The sequence below is a fragment of the Canis aureus genome, chromosome 10 (genome assembly GCF_053574225.1).
Source record: "Canis aureus isolate CA01 chromosome 10, VMU_Caureus_v.1.0, whole genome shotgun sequence".
NCBI classification, from domain to species: Eukaryota; Metazoa; Chordata; class Mammalia; order Carnivora; family Canidae; genus Canis; species Canis aureus.
The window spans coordinates 53,024,251-53,042,432 of NC_135620.1; the positions used below are offsets into that span (position 1 = coordinate 53,024,251).

An 18,182-nucleotide genomic window follows, 5' to 3' on the forward strand; every position below is an offset into this window, starting at 1 on the left:
AAGGGGCGGGAAGGGAACGTGTACGTGGCTTTGTGTCCTTGACTTCTCTAGACTCTCATGTGCAGCATATAATTGCAGGCTCTGCACGTTTGTAGTTGCCCATGTGCCCCAATTATTGCAGCAGAAGAAAGGAAGAAAACAGCTCTGGCAAGGAAGGGGCTAATAGAGTTAGGAGCCCCAGCACCTGGAAGGAGGGGATGGTTCTTGGAGTGATCTTGAGTCTGTCCCCACTCCTCCCAACCTGTTTCCTTTTTTTTTTTTTTTTTTAAATATTTTATTTATTTATTTATTCATGAGAGACAGAGAAGCAGAGACATAGGCAGAGAGAAAAGCAGGCTCCATGCAGGGAGCCTGATATGGGACTCCATCCCGGGACTCCAGGATCACAGACTGGGCCAAAGGCAGGTACTCAACCTCTGAGCCACCTAGGTGTCCCCCAGTCTGTTTCCTTGGCAAGATTGTATGACTATGGCAATAATAGGGCATGCAACCCAGGAGACCTGATGCCATCTAGTGCCCTCCAAACTTTTAGGTGAGGATAGGGCTGGTGAGCAATGCAAGGATGGCCAGAGGCTTTTTATCTTCATTCTTTCAAGGCAACTGAGTTTGGGAGGGGTATCATGCCAGGACTAGACAGTGATGATTTGGCTTGGGAGAACCCTGGCTGCCTGTCTTCTAGTCCAGGGTTTTTTCTTCCTTGAGACCCTGAAGGGATAGGGTCTGGAACTTGGAGTATCTGGAAGGACCTCAGACAGACATGGTACACATCTCCGTTGAGACCTCAGTCACTGGGATTGGATGTGAACCCTGGGTGTGTTGCCGGCTTAAGGCACACTTACACAAACACCTGACCCAACACCCTTGATTTGACTGCATTTTGGAATCGTTTGGGAGTTTTAAACCTTAATGCCAAGGCCCTTCCAGAGACCGGATTTAATTATTTTGGAGTGTGGCTTGGCTGTTTTAAAACCACAATGCCCAGCGAAGTTTAAGAATCATTGTCCCACAGAAGTCCTTATCTGGAGTCAGGGGCACCTTCACCTTCTCCAATCACCTGACCAGTGGCTCCTGAGCCACTGAACTTGGTTTTGTTTTTGGACTGCTGTAAGGAGGAGGGGCTGAAAACTTCAGTCCTGCTGTCCCAGGAGGGCACGACTGCACGCTAGGACCCGGGAATCCATCTCCAGACTCTGTCCCCCTGCGGGCTCCTCAGTCCGGGACGGGACAGGAAGTGTCCGGCAGAGGTGGGGTGGAGGTGATTGGCAGTTGGAGGCACCAATAGGCCCAGACCCCCTCCCTTTTCACCCCCGTCCCTCCATTGGTGCCTGGGCGGAGCCGCCCCCGCTGCTGGGGGCCCCGGGGCGGGAGGGAGTAGAGGCCGGGGCAGAGGGCGAGGGCGGAGGGCGCTGGCGGCGGAGGCCGCAGAAGGTGAGGCCTGGTGGGGCCGGCGGGAGTGAGAGAGGGAGCCTTGCCAGGAGAGGGCGGGGCTGGCTAGTGTGCGCTCTGAAGGGCCTAGACTGACTGATGGACTGTCAGTGTGTGCGTGGGACTGTGAGGCTGTGTGTGACGCTGTCAGTGTGTGGACCTGTAACTGAGTGTCACTGGGTGCAGCTGTCAACTAATCTGGCTGCGTGTGTTCAGTGTGCATGTGGTCGAGGCTGCATGTGGCTGTGCAAGTGTGGTGGTTCTGTGTTTGTGTCAATGTGCAGTTTTGGGTGAGAGACTGAGTTGTGTGTTTGTGTGTGAGAGGGCCTGTGACCACATGGGGCATGTGTTTTGGGAAGGTCTTTTTGGGGTTTAAGACTGTGTCTGTGTGAGAGTGGGTGGCTGGGTCTGTGTGTGTGTGTGTGTGTGTGTGTTTGTGTGTGGTTGTGTGACTTCAGCAGTAGCAGAGCCTGAGTGAGACTTGTTTTATGTGTGGGTCCTGGGTCCTGTGTTAGAGTGTGTGAGTGGAGCTGTGTTGTATCTTGGGGACCAACTTCAGTGGTCAGTGGGACTGACCTTTCTACCTAACGTCCAGCAAAAATAGACCCATCCCAACACACGTGTCTGCCCTTCCTTTCTGTGCTCTAGAATCCCTGTCTTTAGTCTACTGCTCCATAGTTTGTTTCCCTATCTCAGTTTCCTTTTATTTTGCTCCCCCTACTACTATCTTCCTAGAGCTGTCACTCATATGCATCTCCTCATAGTTTTATCTCCCCAGGTATCTCTGTGTATCTGCCTCTCACATCCTTGGCATCTCTGTCTCTCTCTGCACCCCTATTCCTAGCTCCCCTGTTCACCTCTGTCTCTTTGGCTTCATGGGGGCCTGGAGCAGTGATGAAATGTGGGGTCTGCTGTGCTAAGAGCTCCTTGGAAGATGGGACTTAAGCCATTATGAGGATTTGCTTTTAGGGAGTGCTGTGACCCCATCCCCGGGGCAGAGTGCTAAGTATATGTGTTTCTGTCTGTATGAGGGTATGAATCTGAGTGAGGATGTCTGAGTGTATCCATGTGACTGAGTGGCTATATCTGAGAGTGTGTATCTGAGGATAAGTGTGGGTCTTGTGTATCTGGCACCAAGGGACCAAAGGCATTTCCTGGTGCTGGGGCCCAAAGAGTGGAGTGGGGAGGTAAGAAATGGCTGGAACGTCAGGGGCGGAGGGACTGGACTCTGGATTTTCTTTATACCCCCCAACCTGGGCCTCCCTTTTCCTCAAAAAACAGCTAGCTATGCCCTAAGGAAATATTTGCTGGGGAGTGAAAAGAGTGGAGGCGTGAGTCTGCGTCTGATTTTTCATTTGGTTATGTCCACGTGTGTTCAAGGGAGTGTCTTTTTGTTGACTGTGCCTAGTGAGTCCATGCATGAATGTGGCTGGGTGAAAACATAGGGAATCACTCCCTGACGGGGACATAAGCAGCCCTCCTTTCCCTCTTGCTGGCCGTGGCTGTGCCTGTGGCTTCCTTTCCAGACTTTGGGGGAGGCCTCTTCCCTTCCCAGGGCCTCGGGTGGGAGGGGGGCGAAAGGGGAGGAGGGAGGAGGAAAGTGGGAGGTGGGGGCCTAGCTCAGGGCGGCTGAGCTCTAGGGCCCAGAGGGGCGGAGGAGGGAAGAGAAAGGAGGGGATGATTCTGGGGTCCCAGAACTGAGTGGAGCTGAGACGGGTGCTGTAGCTGGTGGGAGGAAGTCCTGGAGGCCATGGACATTCAGCCACTGGGATCACAGAGGTAGGGTGGGGCTCGACAGGGTAAATGTTGCTGGGGTACGGGGTGGGGGGGGAGGGGGCGGGAAGCCATTAGACACATTCAGACAGATACACAGACACATGGACGCCCTTGTTCTGCTCTACTTGGGAGGGGTCTATGCTGTTCCTCTTCTGGAGCCCTTGCCTGCCTGGCTCTTTCCCTATCTGCTACTTTTCCTGTCCCCATGGCCACTTCCCCACTGCCTTTCTCATTTTGCTCTTCTCCCATCCAGAATCCCTCTCTCCTAGCATCCCCATAAGCAGTGGTTACCATACAAAAGACTTGGTTACCTCCTTTGCCTTTCTAGTTCTGTCCTAGCCCAGCCCTTCCCTCACTGAACCCCTACCACTTCCCAATCTTGACCTTGGAGCATCTCTTGGTCCTGTGGCCTCCACCCCAGGTCCCCTTCCCTGCAGGCTTCTAGATCCTTCAGCCTTCTCTCCCCTCCCCGACACCCTGTCTCCATCTCCTGGCTGCTTGCCCACCCCCAGCCTCTGGCAGCAGCCAAGGCATCTGGATCTGCTTAACTCTGCAGCCTCAGCCTGCACCCTAGCCCCATCCAGCCTCACAGGCTTGAGACCAACAAGATTCCAGAGTCAGGCCCAGATGAGTGGCCCAAGGAGCCAGGCCCAGGAGAGAAGAGACCTGGCAGCCAGAGGAGGGCTAAGCCTCCTGATAGGAATATAGCAGGGGCTCAGACCCACGGTGACAGGCCCCCACCCAAGGTTGGTGAAGGCTGTCTCAGGTAATCAGAGGCAATGACTAGTCCTGGGCCAGGTGGGGGTAGACACTGGAATTCCCAACAGCTGGGTTGGAGGAGTTAATGGGAGTGACTGAGCTGGTGCCAGCACTTGGTGCCAGGGGTGGGCGCCAAGGGTGGTGTGTGTGTGGTGGGGACTGCTGGCACAGCCTGTCGCCTCCGGCTTTTGTTCTGGGCCCTAGGCCCAGAGATGGAGGGTGTGAGTGCGCATGTGTGTGTGTTTGCATGTATGCACACGCAGCACTGGGTGTATGGTGGAAAAGGGGACCTTAGATCAGATCCCCTGATGTTTTCGGATATCCTTACCCCATGTGGTACCTAAGTTTTCTTCCTAGAAAGTCCCAGTTTAGAAGAGGAGGAGGCAGGCTTTAGCCTCCCATCTGGGAATGGGGGATTGCTGACCTTACCTTTCTCCCCACAGATGAGCAGCAGCTGCTCAGGGCTGAGCTGGGTCCTGCTGGCCGTGGCTGTAGCCCTGGTGTCCGCCGTCTCCCCCTGTCCCCAGGCCTGGGGCCCCCCAGGTGAGAAGAATCCTGCTATATGATGCTAACTCTGACTTTTGACTTGCCATCCTCACTGTGACCCTTTCCATGCCTAATCTGTGGCCCCCAACCCCTAACATCCAACCTGACAACATCCCCTCTCTACCCTGTCTTCTAACCTCTGTTTCCAGGTTATAACATGATGCTTTGACCCAATGACCCCATCCAGGGCTTAAGAGTCTGACCCTTATCCTGTCATGCTTGCTAATTGGGGGCTTGGATGGGAGAGAGGGAAAGGAAGAGCATCTCCTTAAAAGTGCCCTCCACAGGGGTCCAGTATGGGCAGCCTGGCAGGTCCATGACACTGTGTTGCCCTGGAGTGACTGCTGGGTAAGTGCCCCACCTGCCCATTGGCATTGGGCTGACACTCATGACCCTTTCTTGACTCTGTCCAGTCCTCATGCTCCTCCCATCCTTGCCCCTGTGTCTATAATCCTCACCTCTCCAGCTATCCTAACTCTCAAACCATCCTTATTCAACAGAAAATTTTAACCAACATGTATTGAGCACCTGCTGAGTCCCTGGTCTATTCTAGGCTCTGGGATCCAGCAGTGCACAAGCCTGGCAAGATGCCTGCCCTGGCAGAGGTTACATTCTAGTAGGACAGACAGATAATAAGCAAATACAAATCTTGCCGGGTAGTGGTAACTGCAGGGCAGAAAATCAAAGAAAAGTGATATGGAAGATGATAACTGATTGGTTACTTTTTATTGGTAATCAGAGAAGGCTTCTCGGAGGAGGTGACAGTGAAGCTAATTTCTGAAGGTCAGGAAAGAGGCAGACACGCACAGGTCGAGGTACAGGCATTCCTGACAGAGGGAACAGCTAGTGCAAATGCCCTGAGGTGTGAATGAGAGAGAGGCAGAGACACAGGCAGAGGGAGAGCAAGCTCCCTGTGGAGAGCCCAATGTGGGACTCGATCCCAGGACCCCAGGATCATGACCTGCACTCAACCAACCACTGAGCCACCCAGGCGTCCTGAGTTCAATACTCTTTTTTTTAAAATTAATTAATTAATTAATTAATTAATTAATGATAGTCATACAGAGAGAGAGAGAGAGAGGGAGAGACATAGGCAGAGGGAGAAGCAGGCTCCATGCACCGGGAGCCTGACGTGGGATTCGATCCTGGGTCTCCAGGATCGCGTCCTGGGCCAAAGGCAGGCGCCAAACTGCTGCGCCACCCAGGGATCCCTCAATACTCTTGAATAGCAAGAAGATCAATGTGACCGGAGGGTAGTGGGGAGGAGAGGGAAGACAGGGAGGAGCTGAAGAAGGAAAGGAAGGCAAGGCTAGGTCACCAGGGGCTTTGTCAGCTCCTGGACTTAAAGGACTCTGGGTTTTATTGCAAGCACAGTGAGAAGCCAATGGAGAGCTGTGGCATGGCTTACGCTTTAAATCTTCCCTCTATCATCACCTCATCTCACCCCCAGGGCTCCGGTGTCCTGGTTTCGGGATGGGGAGACAAGGCTGCTCCAGGGACCTGACTCTGGGCTAGGGCATGAACTGGTCTTGGCCCAGGCAGACAGCACTGACGAAGGCACCTACATCTGCCGGACCCTGGATGGTGCACTCGGGGGCATTGTGACCCTACAGCTGGGCTGTGAGTTGGGGAGGGAGTGTTGGGTGGCAGTAATGAGACAAGGCAAGGCACACCTGAGGGAAACTAGGCCCTGAGTAAGCCTTCTAGGATGGGAAGGACCTGGGGACTTCTCAGACTCCAGTTGCACCTTCTGCCTCTAGACCCCCCAGCCCGCCCTGTTGTCTCCTGCCAAGCAGCTGACTATGAGAACTTCTCCTGCACTTGGAGTCCCAGTCAGGTCAGCGGTTTACCCACCCGCTACCTCACCTCCTACAGGTGTGTGCATGATTGGGTATGTGTGCCTCTACATTTGGGTGTACAGGCACAACATGGGTATGGGAGGCATTGAGGGAGATCCTGAGGAAGGCCTTAGAGAGGGGGAGGATTCTCATTTCCTTCCTGACCTCCGATGGCCCCTCCCTGCCAGGAAGAAGACTGTACCGGGAGCTGATGGCCAGAGGTAGGATATAAGGGAGAGGCTGGGGGCTCCAGTTGGATCCCACAATAAGCATTGCCAAAGCTCAAGACCACATCCTGTCTCCTAGGATGAGTCCGTCCACAGGGCCCTGGCCATGCCCACAGGATCCCCCAGGGGCTGCCCGCTGTGTAGTTCATGGGGCAGAGTTCTGGAGCCAGTACCGAATAAATGTGACTGAGGTGAACCCCCTGGGGACCAGCACACGCCTGCTGGATGTGAGCTTGCAGAGCATCTGTGAGTACCTGTTCCTACTGATCCCTCAGATCCTCACTTCAGAGACCCCAAATGGACTCCAGAGTACAAATAGCCTGATACAGAACCTCCCCCTGCTAGAGCTCCCTCTTGACACAGACCCCATTTTAGGACACAGTTTCCCTGGAGACTAAGAAACCAAAGAGATTGGAGCCCAGGAGGCACAGTTACCTCAGCCTCTAGAGGCTGCTGCCACAACCCCTCCTGGTTTCCTAGGCCACAAATCCTTACAGGTACCTGGCCCCAGAGCTGCCTCTCAGCTTCTAGGCTCTGTGCTGATGGCAGCCGTATCTCATGTCCTCCCTACCCAGTGTAAGCCCTTGCTGGCTCCTCTTTCCTTTTTTTTTTTTTTTTTTTTTTTAAGATTTTATTTATTTATTCATGAGAGACACAGAGAGAGAGACAGAGACATAGGTAGAGGGAGAAGAAGGCTCCATGCAGGGAGCCTGACGTGGGACTTGATCTCAGGATCCCGGGATCATGACCTGAGCTGAAGGCGAAGTAGACACTCAACTACTGAGCCTCCCAGGCGTTACCTCTCTTTCCTTTTGGTCTGTATGTAAGAGGGGGGAACTAAAGCTCTAGCTAAAATTTAGACTCATTAATTTTCTTCCTTGAATGGAAAGTAGAATCATTCTAATTCACTAAACAAATAGTTCAAAAACCGATCTCCAGATCTTAGCTCATTTTTTACAAAATATTAAATAAATAAACAAACAAACAAATAATAGGAGCAGAGGGAGAGGGACAAGCAGACTCCTTCTCTACGCTGAGCCTGGAGCCTGATGTGGGCCCAATCCCATGACCTTGAGATCATGACCCAAGCCCAACCAACTGAGCCACCCAGAGGCATCCCAACTCATTTTATAATGGGGATGACAGACAAGTACTGAGCCCAATGGATGATTAAGCTTAAGATTTCCCCAAACCCCTTGGAAGTACCTCCCTCAAAAAAAAAAAAAAAAAAAAAGGAAGTACCTCCCTCAAGCACCTTTAGGCACACACCCACCTTCCCTTGGGAGGTGGTGAGGAAGGGATGGTTACCTGTTGACTGTCCTGACTTTGTGTCTCTACCACCCTCAGTGCGCCCTGACCCACCCCAGGGGCTTCGGGTAGAGTCGGTACCTGGCTACCCCCGCCGACTGCGTGCCAGCTGGACGTACCCTGCCTCCTGGCCCCGCCAGCCCCACTTTCTTCTCAGGTTCCGACTGCAGTACCGTCCAGCTCAGCATCCAGCCTGGTCCACGGTGAGGCCTGGAGTGTGTCCCAATCTGGGGGCTCTTTGTTCTGCCTCTGGTTTTATGTTCCTGGTTATTCTGCATGGCTTTCTGGTACACTGGCAGTTCACCAGAGCCCTGTCACCTCCCCTAGTAGAGTGGCCTCCATGGGTGAGCCTGTGTGAGGGGTGCTGGGGTTGCAGCAGGGCCCAACAGGTCTAGTCTCTGCCCTGTGGGACTGTTACTGATGTAAATCCATCTGTGGGAAGATAGGAGTGGCTTTTTACAAATAACATTTCTAGGGAAAGGAGTGCCTGGCACCCAGGGGCACAGCCTCAGACAAACATTCATATACCCAGATAAGAACAGCAGTAAATTACTCTCTCTGAAGTTGTTAAAGTCTGGCTAACTGGCTAATATCGAGTCTGGGGAGCAGCTGCCTCAGATAATGATCAATATTTTTTGAGCCTTGTCTGCCCACCAGGCACCATACTACACATTTTACATGCATTATCTTATTCAGGTATATTCACCTCTATTTTACAAATGAAGAAACCAAGGTACAGAGCAGCCCAAGGTCACTCAGTAAGTGGTACAGCAAAGATTTGAACCCAGGCAGCCTGATGACACATCCTGTCTATATAACTACTGTGCACTTTTGTCTTCCAAAAACTAGGTGTAGATCTGACACCACAAGCCACCCCACGTGAGGCCCAGATGGCCCCACCAGTCTGACAGGGATAGAACTGGGAGGAATGGGTACTCTTTGCTGACTGAGGCTGGGGGCAGATAGGCTTAGCCTTTACAACCAGGATAATGGGCCAAGGTACCATCTTCATTCCCAGGTAGAGCCGGCTGGATTGGAGGAGGTGATCACGGACGCCGTGGCTGGGCTGCCCCATGCTGTACGGGTTAGTGCCCGGGACTTTCTGGATGCTGGCACTTGGAGCGCCTGGAGTCCCGAGGCCTGGGGGACTCCAAGTACCGGTGAGAGACTGAGCCCAGGGCATGGGCAGAGGGCCCATCCCACAGCATCCATTGGCTGGACGGGTGTGCGAATAGGCTGCATGCACATGTCCTGCCACACAGGCGTGGCAATTGAGGTCTTGGTATTTAGCCTTGGTTGCCTGCAGCCACACCCCGGGTTAAGCCCTTCCCCTCAATCTCTACCTCTGTTAAGTCTCCAGAAGCTGGCTCTACCCTTTCAGCTTCCACCTCCTGGGCATCCATGTTCAATCCAGGCCCTGGCCTCACCTGGCAGGCCCTGTCTTCCTCTCCCAACCTGTGTGGACAATTTTCCTCAGGTTTTGCCTCCCTTCAGGGTCCCTACCAAAGGAGATACCAGCTGGAGGACAGCCACGGAAGCAGCTGGAGGAGGAGCCTCAGGCAGACAGCCCCACTCCCCCCAGGCCCTCACTCTTGCCAGACCCACGGCCACTTGGTAAGCTTGGACAGGTAAACAAAGGTAGTATAGGACAGGAAAGCCCCAGAGAGAAAGGGTTTAGTCAGGCAGCCTTACACTGACAGTAGCATGTGACCCTCCTTAGACCAGAGAGATCCCTTGGAGCAGATAGCAGTGCTGGCATCTTTGGGAATCTTCTCTTTCCTGGGACTGGCAGCTGGGGCCCTGGCACTGGGGCTCTGGTAAGTAACTGCCATTGGTCCCTCAAATTCTGATCCCACACAGATGTTCTGATATCCACAGACCACACCTATTCCCACCCTTCATGATTTCCCAGTGAAACTTTCTGATTCTGGGAAGATTCCCCCCCTTCCCTCCAACTCCCATTATTTTCACTGATTTCTCTCCCAACCCTTTACTAATATACTGTTTTGGAGGAGACAGAGGTGCCCTGCATTGTCAGGGAGACAGCTGCCTTTTTGTGCTCCAGGCTGAGACTGAGACCAGATGGGAAGGCCAGACCCCAAAAACCTGGGTTCTTGGCTCCAGTGATTCCAGTGGACAAGCTTCCAGGTAAGTAGGATATCTAGGAGGTTTGGACTCAGAGATGTGTGCCCTCATTTCGAGTGTCTGGATTAAGAGCCAGATGCTCTAGTCATTATAAGGATGTTGGGGAATCAGAGTTGGGTCACTTCATTCTTATGTCTGAGCTCAGGGATGGACCTTTCATTCTTGAGTCCTTGGGCTCAGAATGGGGTCTCTTCCTTCTCTCACATGGTATTGGGGCTCCTAGATGGCCCCCCCTCATTTTCAGGGTGTTAAGCTCAGACCTGGATATCTATCCTGATTCTTGGGGTATCTTAGATCAGACCTGGGTCTCCTCCCTCATTCTTGATGTACCTGGGCCTAGAACTAGGAACACTTCTTCATCTTCAGGGTGTTGGGATTCAATTAGAGCTAGGCTCCCCTATTCATTCTTGGAGTGTTGGGCTCAGAGCTGGGTCCCCTCCCTCATTCTCAGGGTGTCTGGGCTAATAGATCTAGTCCTATTATCTCCCTTGATTTGCCTCCTGCTTCTTCTAGGAGCCCCAAACCTGTAGATGACCCAGGAGGGCTTCAGCTGATTCCACCTATAACTCTGTCTTGCTGGTGTGGATGGACAGACAGATAGAAACCAGGCAGAATAGTAGATCCCCATGGAGGCAGGGGGGCGGGAGTGGTCTCAGCTGGAGGTTCTGTTTGGAGACTATTTCTATCAGATTGTTCGAAACTTGCCAGCTGAAAGGTGCCTGGACTTCTCATTTCATCTCAGAGTTGGAGGTCCACCTGAGGAATGTGTGTAGATATGTATGTTTGTGTCCATGTGTGCCCATGTGTATGTGAAATAGGAACATGTGTTCTCCAAATGTATGCATGTAGGTGCCTGGGGAGTATCTGTGGCTCCTTGGCGCTTGGCTTTGCCCCTGGAGGGGTTTGTGAAGATGTGAATAAAGAGAATGAAGAGGTTCTTCTGTTTATTGACATGTCTCCCAGTCTCAGAGTCAGGACTCACAGGAGAATGCACAGAAGTTGGAAACCACAGTAAGAAATTGTTGTCCAATGCTGCTTTATTATTTTGGCTGGTGGGGGCCCTGGTCCATTTTCCTTGTCAGCCCCAAATTCAGGTTAGGTAGAGTCCCCTGGAGTCTCCTCCCTTGGCGCTCAAACCACCGAGCCAGGCTGCGATTCTGAGGGTGGATGCAGACACTGCGTCGAGACAGGTGAAGCCTGGGGAAGGAAAGGTCCAAAGCCAGTCATAGCTTGGGGATGAGGTTAGGGGTCCAAAGATTAGGGCAAAGGCTAGATGAAAACCCGAGTCAGCATCAGAATTAGCAACTGGGGTTGGGGTTGGGATCAGCATCAGGGGTTGGAACTGAGGTCAGAGTTAGGGGTCAGTAGGAGGGGCCGGGGCAGAGCTCACACGAAGGCCTGGAGGTGACAGTCCCCATTGGCTTCCTGCAGTTCCACCCGGATGACCCTCCTCAGTAGCTTGTTCGAGAGTGGCTGGCGGTAGAGCTGAGTACAGCAGGTAATGCTGGGTGGCAGTGGCAGTGCTAGGGGACAATGGGGCCATGTGTTTTAGAGGGCTCCTGACCCAAAACCCTGCAATCAGCTGGAGGAAGGACTTCCCGGGTCCCTTTCCCTCCATCCCATTCAAATCTAGGGCAAATCCCTGGCCTTCTAGACCCCCTAAGCACTCACCTGCTCCAGGGTCTGGGCTTAGTAGCAACAGTAGCAGCAGGAGGCTGCTAGTAGATGATGGCCCCTTCATGCTTCTCAGCCTGGATACTTCTCTCTCCTCCTCCTCTCCTACCTTTTATTTAGGTGCCTTTTACCTGAGGCACCAGATGAGTCAGAGGCAGGTGAAGATGTATTGCTCATCCTGTGACATTCCTGGGCCCTAATTGCCACAGACCCCTTCCTCTTCTAGGGCTGCCATTTCCCATGGCTTCTAGACAGAGAAGCTGGAGAGAGGGGTAGTGCATGATGTGAAGACTGATGGTGCAGTGACCAAGTAAGGGTACCTAGGTATCCACAGTGGCATCCAATGATGGATATTCACACTCACATATCCACAGTCACACTGAATCACACCTCAATCACTCAGTCACCCTTACTTACATGGTTAGACAACCAAAGACAGAATCACAGAGCCCCAGTTGTACTCAAAGTCCCACTCCCACAGTTGTATCTTCATAATCATTCAATCACACAACTATACGAGCACACACAAATTCTGATAGGGAAATTGTGGGTGGGGTGGGAATAGAGGGCAGGCCGGCACCAACTTGCCTTCATCTTCCCCCCTCTACTTCCTGCCCTAGCCTGCCTTTCTTATCAGGAGAAATTGATGGGAAGGGGGTCCCTAAAGCAAGCCCTTTTGGCTGAGGATGAGTCTTGGCTGGGACAGTCACATCCAGAGTGAGAAGCTGGGTCCTACTACTAGGGTAACTTCGGGATGTTGAGGAGTGGGCTGCTTTCCCCAAGGAGATGAGACAGGGAGGAAGGATGGAGTGGGTAAGGTGGGAAGATGAGAGAAGATAAAGTTCTTTGGTGCCAGGTTGCTGCTGTCAAACAGACACAAGAAATCTTACCTTCCTGTCTAGTCCTGTCCCAGAAATGCCAGCCTCTTGCCAGCAGGGGCCTGGAGTTTCCAGAATCAATCCTGGCTTATTGAGACATCAGACTCAGAGCTTAATTACCTCTCTTTTGTTCTATTCAAATTCCTCTCCCTGGTCCCAGGTCCCAGGCCCAGTAGCACACCCCTCAGCCCCAACCCAACCCTTATACATTATGCATCCCCTCCTCTTGCTAAAACCCCAACCTCTTTATCTCCTTCCTATCTCTTCTCTCTTTGATCCCCTTCCCAGGCTTCACTCTCTTCTTCCCCTTACTCCCTAAAGCAAAAGTCTTCCTCCTCCTCTGTCCTTTCCAAAAAGCTGGGAACTACCTATGGTGGGGCAAGCTGCTAAGTTTTGTGCCCCTGGCACCTTGAAGAGTTTCCCACTCCTGGTCTGGGGATTTCAACCCTCAAGTCTTCCTCTGTGTTTGAAACATAAACTGAGTCATAACCCAGAAATCTAGACCTTATCTGGTTGTTGCCAGGGTGCCTTCTGCAGCCTTCTGCTCTGTGGCCAGCTATCCACTAGGGGCAGGCCTTCTCTTGAGATGGGGACGCAAACCTATCCTGGGCATCTTTGTGCTGCAGGGCTGCTGAAACAATCAGGAGAGACCATCAGTTTCAAGAGTTAGAACTAGTCCACGCATGCTGGGAAGCCCACTCAAGCTTCTCCTTCCTATCCAGGGTGAGGCTTGAAGGCCTTTTCCTGGAGTTTGTCTTGGGGATACTCAGGAATTCTGACAGTGTCCTGGTATGGTGCAGGCCCAGGGCTGGAGAGGGTACTCCACTTTTGATAGGTGTAGACAAGGAAATGGCTCAAGAGCCTGGATCCATCCTTGAAGGTGACTGCAACCCAGAGGTCACTCATCTTGAACTGCTAATACCAGAGGCCTTAGCGTCTCTCTCCTACCCTCCAGTCTGGATTTGTGCCCCAAAGCTTGGGTGCAGCTTTTGAGGTGCCATTTACTTATCACAGATCTCCATCAGCTGATTGTCTGCTACATACTTTGTGGTATTCCTGGACCAATCAGTCCAGATACCTGGGAAGGCAAGAATGAATTCTTCTGGGTTATGCACCCATCTCTCCCCTTTGGCTATTCCAAAAATAGGGCCAAGTCTTCACCCCAGCCACAATCTGCTGAGGCAGGGGCAGCCCCCAGGCTGAAAGTTAGCTTTGCCCCCACCCATAAACAGGGCCTTCTCTTTAACTTAATTTTCTGGTGCCTTTTCTGGTGCTGGACCCAGTCCCTTAACTGAAAGCAGGCCCACTAGGGGGCCCTCACCCTCAGCACTTTAGGAGCTAGAGGGTCTCAGGTCAACTAGGTGACAAGACAGAAAGGGGTGGCAGGGAGCCATGGCCTTTGGGTTTTCCTAGAGACATAGCAAGAACTGCTAGGTAAGCTGATGCCAAGTATCTTTAAACCTGGGAAAGACTGGGAGAGTCGGAAGTTGCAGTATTTAGGAAAGATCTCCAGCAGTCCCAAGTCAGTCTCCAGTGGCAGGCTGAGAGAGTCAGCGTCTAGGAATCTTACCCTCCTCTCACAGCCTACTTTCTACAACTCTGGGCTTAAAATAGTTTATATTCACTCTCATTAAAAGATTCTCCAGACCCTTGGCAAAGTCCCGTCTAGGAGGAAGGTGGAACACATCGACGTGGGGATAAGGCTGGGAGGAAGAGTGGGACAGGGCTATTTAGTTCCTTGCACATAGGCTATTTACAGCGAAGTGTGTATCCCCGGGATGTGTGTGTTTGGAGGGGATAAGAGGGGTTAGGTGGCAGAAGGCAGTCAATGACCATAATGGGAGGCCTGACACTGATGAGGGATCCTTAGTAATAACGGGGGCCTGGATAAGGAAGGGCATCTATCAGGGAGGGAGGCCCTGTCAGTAACGAAAAGCAGGCGTGTAGAGGGCCTCCCAGCCCGAATGGTGGCAGCGGCGACAAAGTCAGGAGGGCAGCACGGTGGCTTCGGTTTAAATCTTTAATGCACCGGCTGGCTGGGCAGTGGCGGTGGGGGTGCGGCGGGGGAGGCCGCGACCCGAGCGCTGGGGGGCAGGGCCCAGGCCGCTTGACAGACAGCTCATCAGGCCTCGCAGAGGCTCCAGCTTCTGCTCCCGGGGATGCGCCGAGCTGTGGGGCAATCCGACACCGGCATGAGGCAGGGATGGGACTCCCGGGCTCCCCCCATCCACCCTCCAGAGCCTGAGCCTCGTATGCCCCGGGCGGGCCCGCGGTGTCGCAGCCCCCTCACCTCCGGTCCCTCCGCCACATGCGCAGCCAGGGGAAAAAGTAGAAGCAACCCCAGTAGATCCTGCGGAGAGAAGGCCGGGCGGGGCGGGGCGGGGCTGACCCACAGACTCCGCCGCTCCGCCGCCTCGCCCCCCTCTCGGAAGGCTCCGCCCCGCCCTTTAGAGGCGGTTCCCTCCGCAGCCCCCGCCCCCCGAGGGGCCCCACGCCTCCCGCCCGCCGAGAACTTGCGCCCTCCCCCCACCCCAGAGCCGCTAGGTTCCTCCTCCGCAGAACCCGCCTCCACTCACTCCTCCTCCGCCTCCAGCGCCACCTCGTATCTCCTCAATCCCGACATGTCCAGGGCTCCGAACGTCTCCTGCGGAGCGGCATGATTGGATCAAGGATTCCCCAACCCCGGGTCCCCTTCTCTGTCATTCTCAGGACCGGTCTGACCTGTTCTCAGGTAATCTGAGGCAGGTGCCCCCGGGAAGCCTCATGCCACATTGGGACAGGGTGGGATTGAAGAATTGGGAGGCACCAGACGTTAAGGAATTAGGAGGTCGGTCACCTCGGGGGCCTGGGGCATTTAGGGGGGCAGGTCGAAAGGCTCTGCGGTCATGGACCTGGGATATTTGGGGCCCCGGGTGAGGATTTCGGGGGCTGGGATCACCTGGAGGGGGGCTGAGGGGTCGGCGCAGCCTAAACTCCCGCCCTCCCTGGCTCCACCCCGGAAACAGACCGTTACCGTTACGTCATAGGGACTCCGTCGCGCACCTGGGGTGGGGCTTGCCTATTACCCGGAAGGGGCGAAGTCTGAGCGCTTCTGCGGAGGAGGCGGGGCCAAAGTGTCACGTTGGGGGTGGAGCCAGGGCCCGTCTATCGCTAAAGGGGCGGAGTCGCCCTTATTACTAGAATGCGGGCAGAGCTCAGGACTCTCTTTGCGAGAGATAGAGTCAGATTTTGGAGCTCTCTTCCTGGAAACCTCAGCCGCAGGCAGCAAGATAAGAGCTTTGGGACGTTATCCAGTACTGTTTTCCCTGTCCGCTCTCCTCTTTCTTTGCCCTCTGCCCTGCCATTTGTATGACCCTGGGCTGAGGAGGAATAGGTCTCCAGAGAGGGCCCAGCCCAGATGGAGCAGACTACAGAAGTACTTGATGTGTGAGTGGCCTTGGCCAAGTCACTTAATGGCCAGAGGGTCACAGCCCTTTCTCTCTGAGCTGAAATTTATCTTCCTGTGACTTATGTCCCTACATTCATTCATTCAACAAATGTAACAGGCTAGGAATGGGTATACAGCAGTAGAGAAGACATCATTACAGTAAACATTAGCACACTGGTTGGAGGCAATAGAGGGTGCTCCAATAGAGCCCAGAGAGCACAATTAACCCTGTGTAGGAGGTTGGAAATAGCTGCCCCAGTTAGTCTGCGGAGGCAGGAAGAGAGCCTTCTGGCTGGACTGTAGGGGAGAGAGTGACCAGAAATAAGGGAAGTGCAAGTTCCCTCATGCTGAAGTGTGGAAAACGGATACAACTACTCTCTCCCCCCATCCCACCTTTCTCCTTCTACGTCTCTTTCTGCATGGGCCACAAATGAGATTGCAGACAGATCCATGGGTACCAGTAGGGCTTTATTGGAAGCATTGTAGTCTGAGTGTGGAGGAGAAGCTATGCTTCTGGCACACTCATCCCTGCTCACACACTCACACTCACATTGACATTCCAGGCCCTGAGGTAACTGCGCCAGGTCTGGTGCAAAGTTGCTGGAGGCCTGGTTTCCCTTCTGATCTTTGGTTCCTCAGGGCTGCAGTGATTCACATCCCTTCTCTCAGACACACCACTCCTTCTGGGGCTGTCCTGGGCTAACTGCTGTGGCCCTTATTCTAGGGGAGGAAGGAGAGTCAAGGTCATGGGTTGGGGTCTTGGGCAGGGGCTCTGAGGGAGGAGGCAGGGCTGGGGAGGGCTGGGCTTGCCTTTGCAGAGTTCTTCTGCAGTTTCCGGATTATGCGGTCCACCCAGGGCTGGTCTGGGGGTGCACAGAGCTGGCGACCCTTCAGTGTGGTGAACCTGGAGTCAGAGGTCAGAGAGAACACAGTCCTCTCAGCATAGTAAACTTGGAATCAGAAGGAATGGAACATCCTGTAACCCAGCTTCCTGGCAGGCCCTGGTGTGAGGGGCAGAGGCTGAGGACCACATTTGGGAACCTGTTTCAGGGGCTTCCTTGTGGGGAGGAGCTTGGCAAGGAGAAGAGAAGTAAGATGATGAGTGGAGGCCCCAGGTGATGGAGGAGGTGATTGGGAGAGGAAGAGACTGGTTACTCTTCAGTACCCCCTACCCCAAGACCAGACAGTACCCTGCAGCCATCATTGAGAAGGAGATAGGAACAAAAAGTCACCAAAAATGTTCCTGGGAATTGGATATTGGTTATTGGCATCACTCAGAGCTGGAGGGGGGCAGGTGGTGGTAGTGTAAGGGTTAGTTAGGGCTTGAGGGACTTTTAGGTGGGAAGACCATGGCCCTGACTAGAACTCAGGATGCCTGGTGCCCACTGCCTATAGCTTTAGTGTTCCTCTCTTTTCCATCCTTGTGCACCATCCTCTTCTTCCTCTGGAAACTTAGGCTAAAGAAGGTAGAGCCTCTAAAGAGAATGGCAGTCAGAGGCCCCAGGACTCATCCAGGTACTGACACAGGACTGCCAGGGGCACAGGCACATCTATATCACACGGGTACACACATGAGTCATGGGCACATTCACACCCCACAAGTCTGTGTATAAATTGCACAGGAATATGCACGATGCACAGGTATACCGACAGTACACAGGAACACATAATCACAGGGGCACATCCATTTGGCACATGTACACTCTCAGGTCACAGACACACTTGGACCTGAGTGTTGATCTGAATGCACAATCTGCTTCACAGACTCCCCTTCTCTGCCCCTCCTTACCTTACCATTTCGCTCCTTCCCCTTTCCAGGGGAGACCAAGAAATCAGTATGCTGAGAAGAGGAGTGGTGCTGTGCAGGAGACCATGGAAGACAGAGAGAGATGGACAAATGGGTAGAATCTTTGGAAGCAAGTGTGGGTTGCAGGAGTCCTGCCTGTGTGGAGCTTGTGTGAGACTGTGAGACTGGATGGCAGAGAGTGAGCGGAAGAGTGATGGTGAGGGTGAGGGAGGCCATGATAGTTCTATGAGTGTATGTGAGCCTGTGTGAGGTTGTAGCTATCTCTCGTTTATGGCCTCCTGAAGCTTTCATTTTTTATATCCAGAAACTTCTTCCCTTCTGTTGTGTAATAAAGAATTTGACTGGTCTTTGCCTCTGATTTCTGAAAGGGAG

At 53.3% G+C, this 18,182-nt stretch overlaps 3 protein-coding genes across 7 annotated transcripts; 1 reads left to right on the plus strand and 2 right to left on the minus strand.

Moving 5' to 3' along the window:
* The first annotated feature begins 1,284 nt into the window (after positions 1–1,284).
* On the plus strand, positions 1,285–18,156 carry IL11RA (interleukin 11 receptor subunit alpha). 3 transcript variants are annotated; one of them, XM_077912385.1, is made up of 13 exons: positions 1,285–1,428; positions 4,404–4,503; positions 4,794–4,854; positions 5,957–6,126; positions 6,267–6,381; positions 6,533–6,565; positions 6,651–6,817; positions 7,919–8,082; positions 8,898–9,039; positions 9,374–9,493; positions 9,600–9,696; positions 9,945–10,027; positions 17,822–18,156. In XM_077912385.1, exons 2-13 carry the CDS (start codon positions 4,404–4,406, stop codon positions 17,845–17,847), a joined length of 1,278 nt encoding a protein of 425 aa, XP_077768511.1. In that variant the 5' UTR covers positions 1,285–1,428; the 3' UTR covers positions 17,848–18,156. The 3 variants fall into 3 exon arrangements, with proteins under 3 accessions (XP_077768511.1, XP_077768513.1, XP_077768512.1); XM_077912387.1 differs by lacking the exon at positions 17,822–18,156 and adding an exon at positions 10,538–10,961; XM_077912386.1 differs by lacking the exon at positions 1,285–1,428 and adding an exon at positions 3,061–3,204.
* On the minus strand, positions 11,044–11,958 carry CCL27 (C-C motif chemokine ligand 27). Its single transcript, XM_077912396.1, has 3 exons — positions 11,696–11,958; positions 11,415–11,547; positions 11,044–11,221 (listed from the first exon to the last, which is right to left on the minus strand). Exons 1-3 carry the CDS (start codon positions 11,763–11,765, stop codon positions 11,065–11,067), a joined length of 360 nt encoding a protein of 119 aa, XP_077768522.1. The 5' UTR covers positions 11,766–11,958; the 3' UTR covers positions 11,044–11,064.
* Positions 14,583–15,675, minus strand: LOC144322405 (uncharacterized). Of its 3 annotated transcripts, none has more exons than XM_077912400.1 (4): positions 15,590–15,675; positions 15,153–15,220; positions 14,867–14,926; positions 14,583–14,745 (listed from the first exon to the last, which is right to left on the minus strand). In XM_077912400.1, the coding sequence occupies exons 2-4, from the start codon at positions 15,197–15,199 to the stop codon at positions 14,589–14,591; spliced, it is 264 nt and encodes an 87-aa protein (XP_077768526.1). In that variant the 5' UTR covers positions 15,200–15,220; positions 15,590–15,675; the 3' UTR covers positions 14,583–14,588. The 3 variants fall into 3 exon arrangements, with proteins under 3 accessions (XP_077768526.1, XP_077768523.1, XP_077768525.1); XM_077912397.1 differs by having other exon boundaries at positions 15,515–15,652; XM_077912399.1 differs by lacking the exon at positions 15,590–15,675 and adding an exon at positions 15,298–15,508.
* Positions 18,157–18,182: the final 26 nt, after the last annotated feature.

Coding starts and splice junctions, on each gene's coding strand:
- IL11RA (XM_077912385.1), top strand. CDS start 4,404: ATGAGCAGCAGCTGCTCAGGGCTGAGCTGGGTCCTGCTGGCCGTGGCT. Junction 6,127..6,266: donor TGTGACCCTACAGCTGGGCT/GTGAGTTGGGGA, acceptor TTCTGCCTCTAG/ACCCCCCAGCCCGCCCTGTT. Junction 8,083..8,897: donor AGCATCCAGCCTGGTCCACG/GTGAGGCCTGGA, acceptor CTTCATTCCCAG/GTAGAGCCGGCTGGATTGGA.
- CCL27 (XM_077912396.1), bottom strand. CDS start 11,765: ATGAAGGGGCCATCATCTACTAGCAGCCTCCTGCTGCTACTGTTGCTA. Junction 11,548..11,695: donor AAGCCCAGACCCTGGAGCAG/GTGAGTGCTTAG, acceptor ATTGTCCCCTAG/CACTGCCACTGCCACCCAGC. Junction 11,222..11,414: donor TGTCACCTCCAGGCCTTCGT/GTGAGCTCTGCC, acceptor TTCCTTCCCCAG/GCTTCACCTGTCTCGACGCA.
- LOC144322405 (XM_077912400.1), bottom strand. CDS start 15,199: ATGTCGGGATTGAGGAGATACGAGGTGGCGCTGGAGGCGGAGGAGGA. Junction 14,927..15,152: donor GCGCTGGAGGCGGAGGAGGA/GTGAGTGGAGGC, acceptor TTCTCTCCGCAG/GATCTACTGGGGTTGCTTCT. Junction 14,746..14,866: donor ATGTGGCGGAGGGACCGGAG/GTGAGGGGGCTG, acceptor ATTGCCCCACAG/CTCGGCGCATCCCCGGGAGC.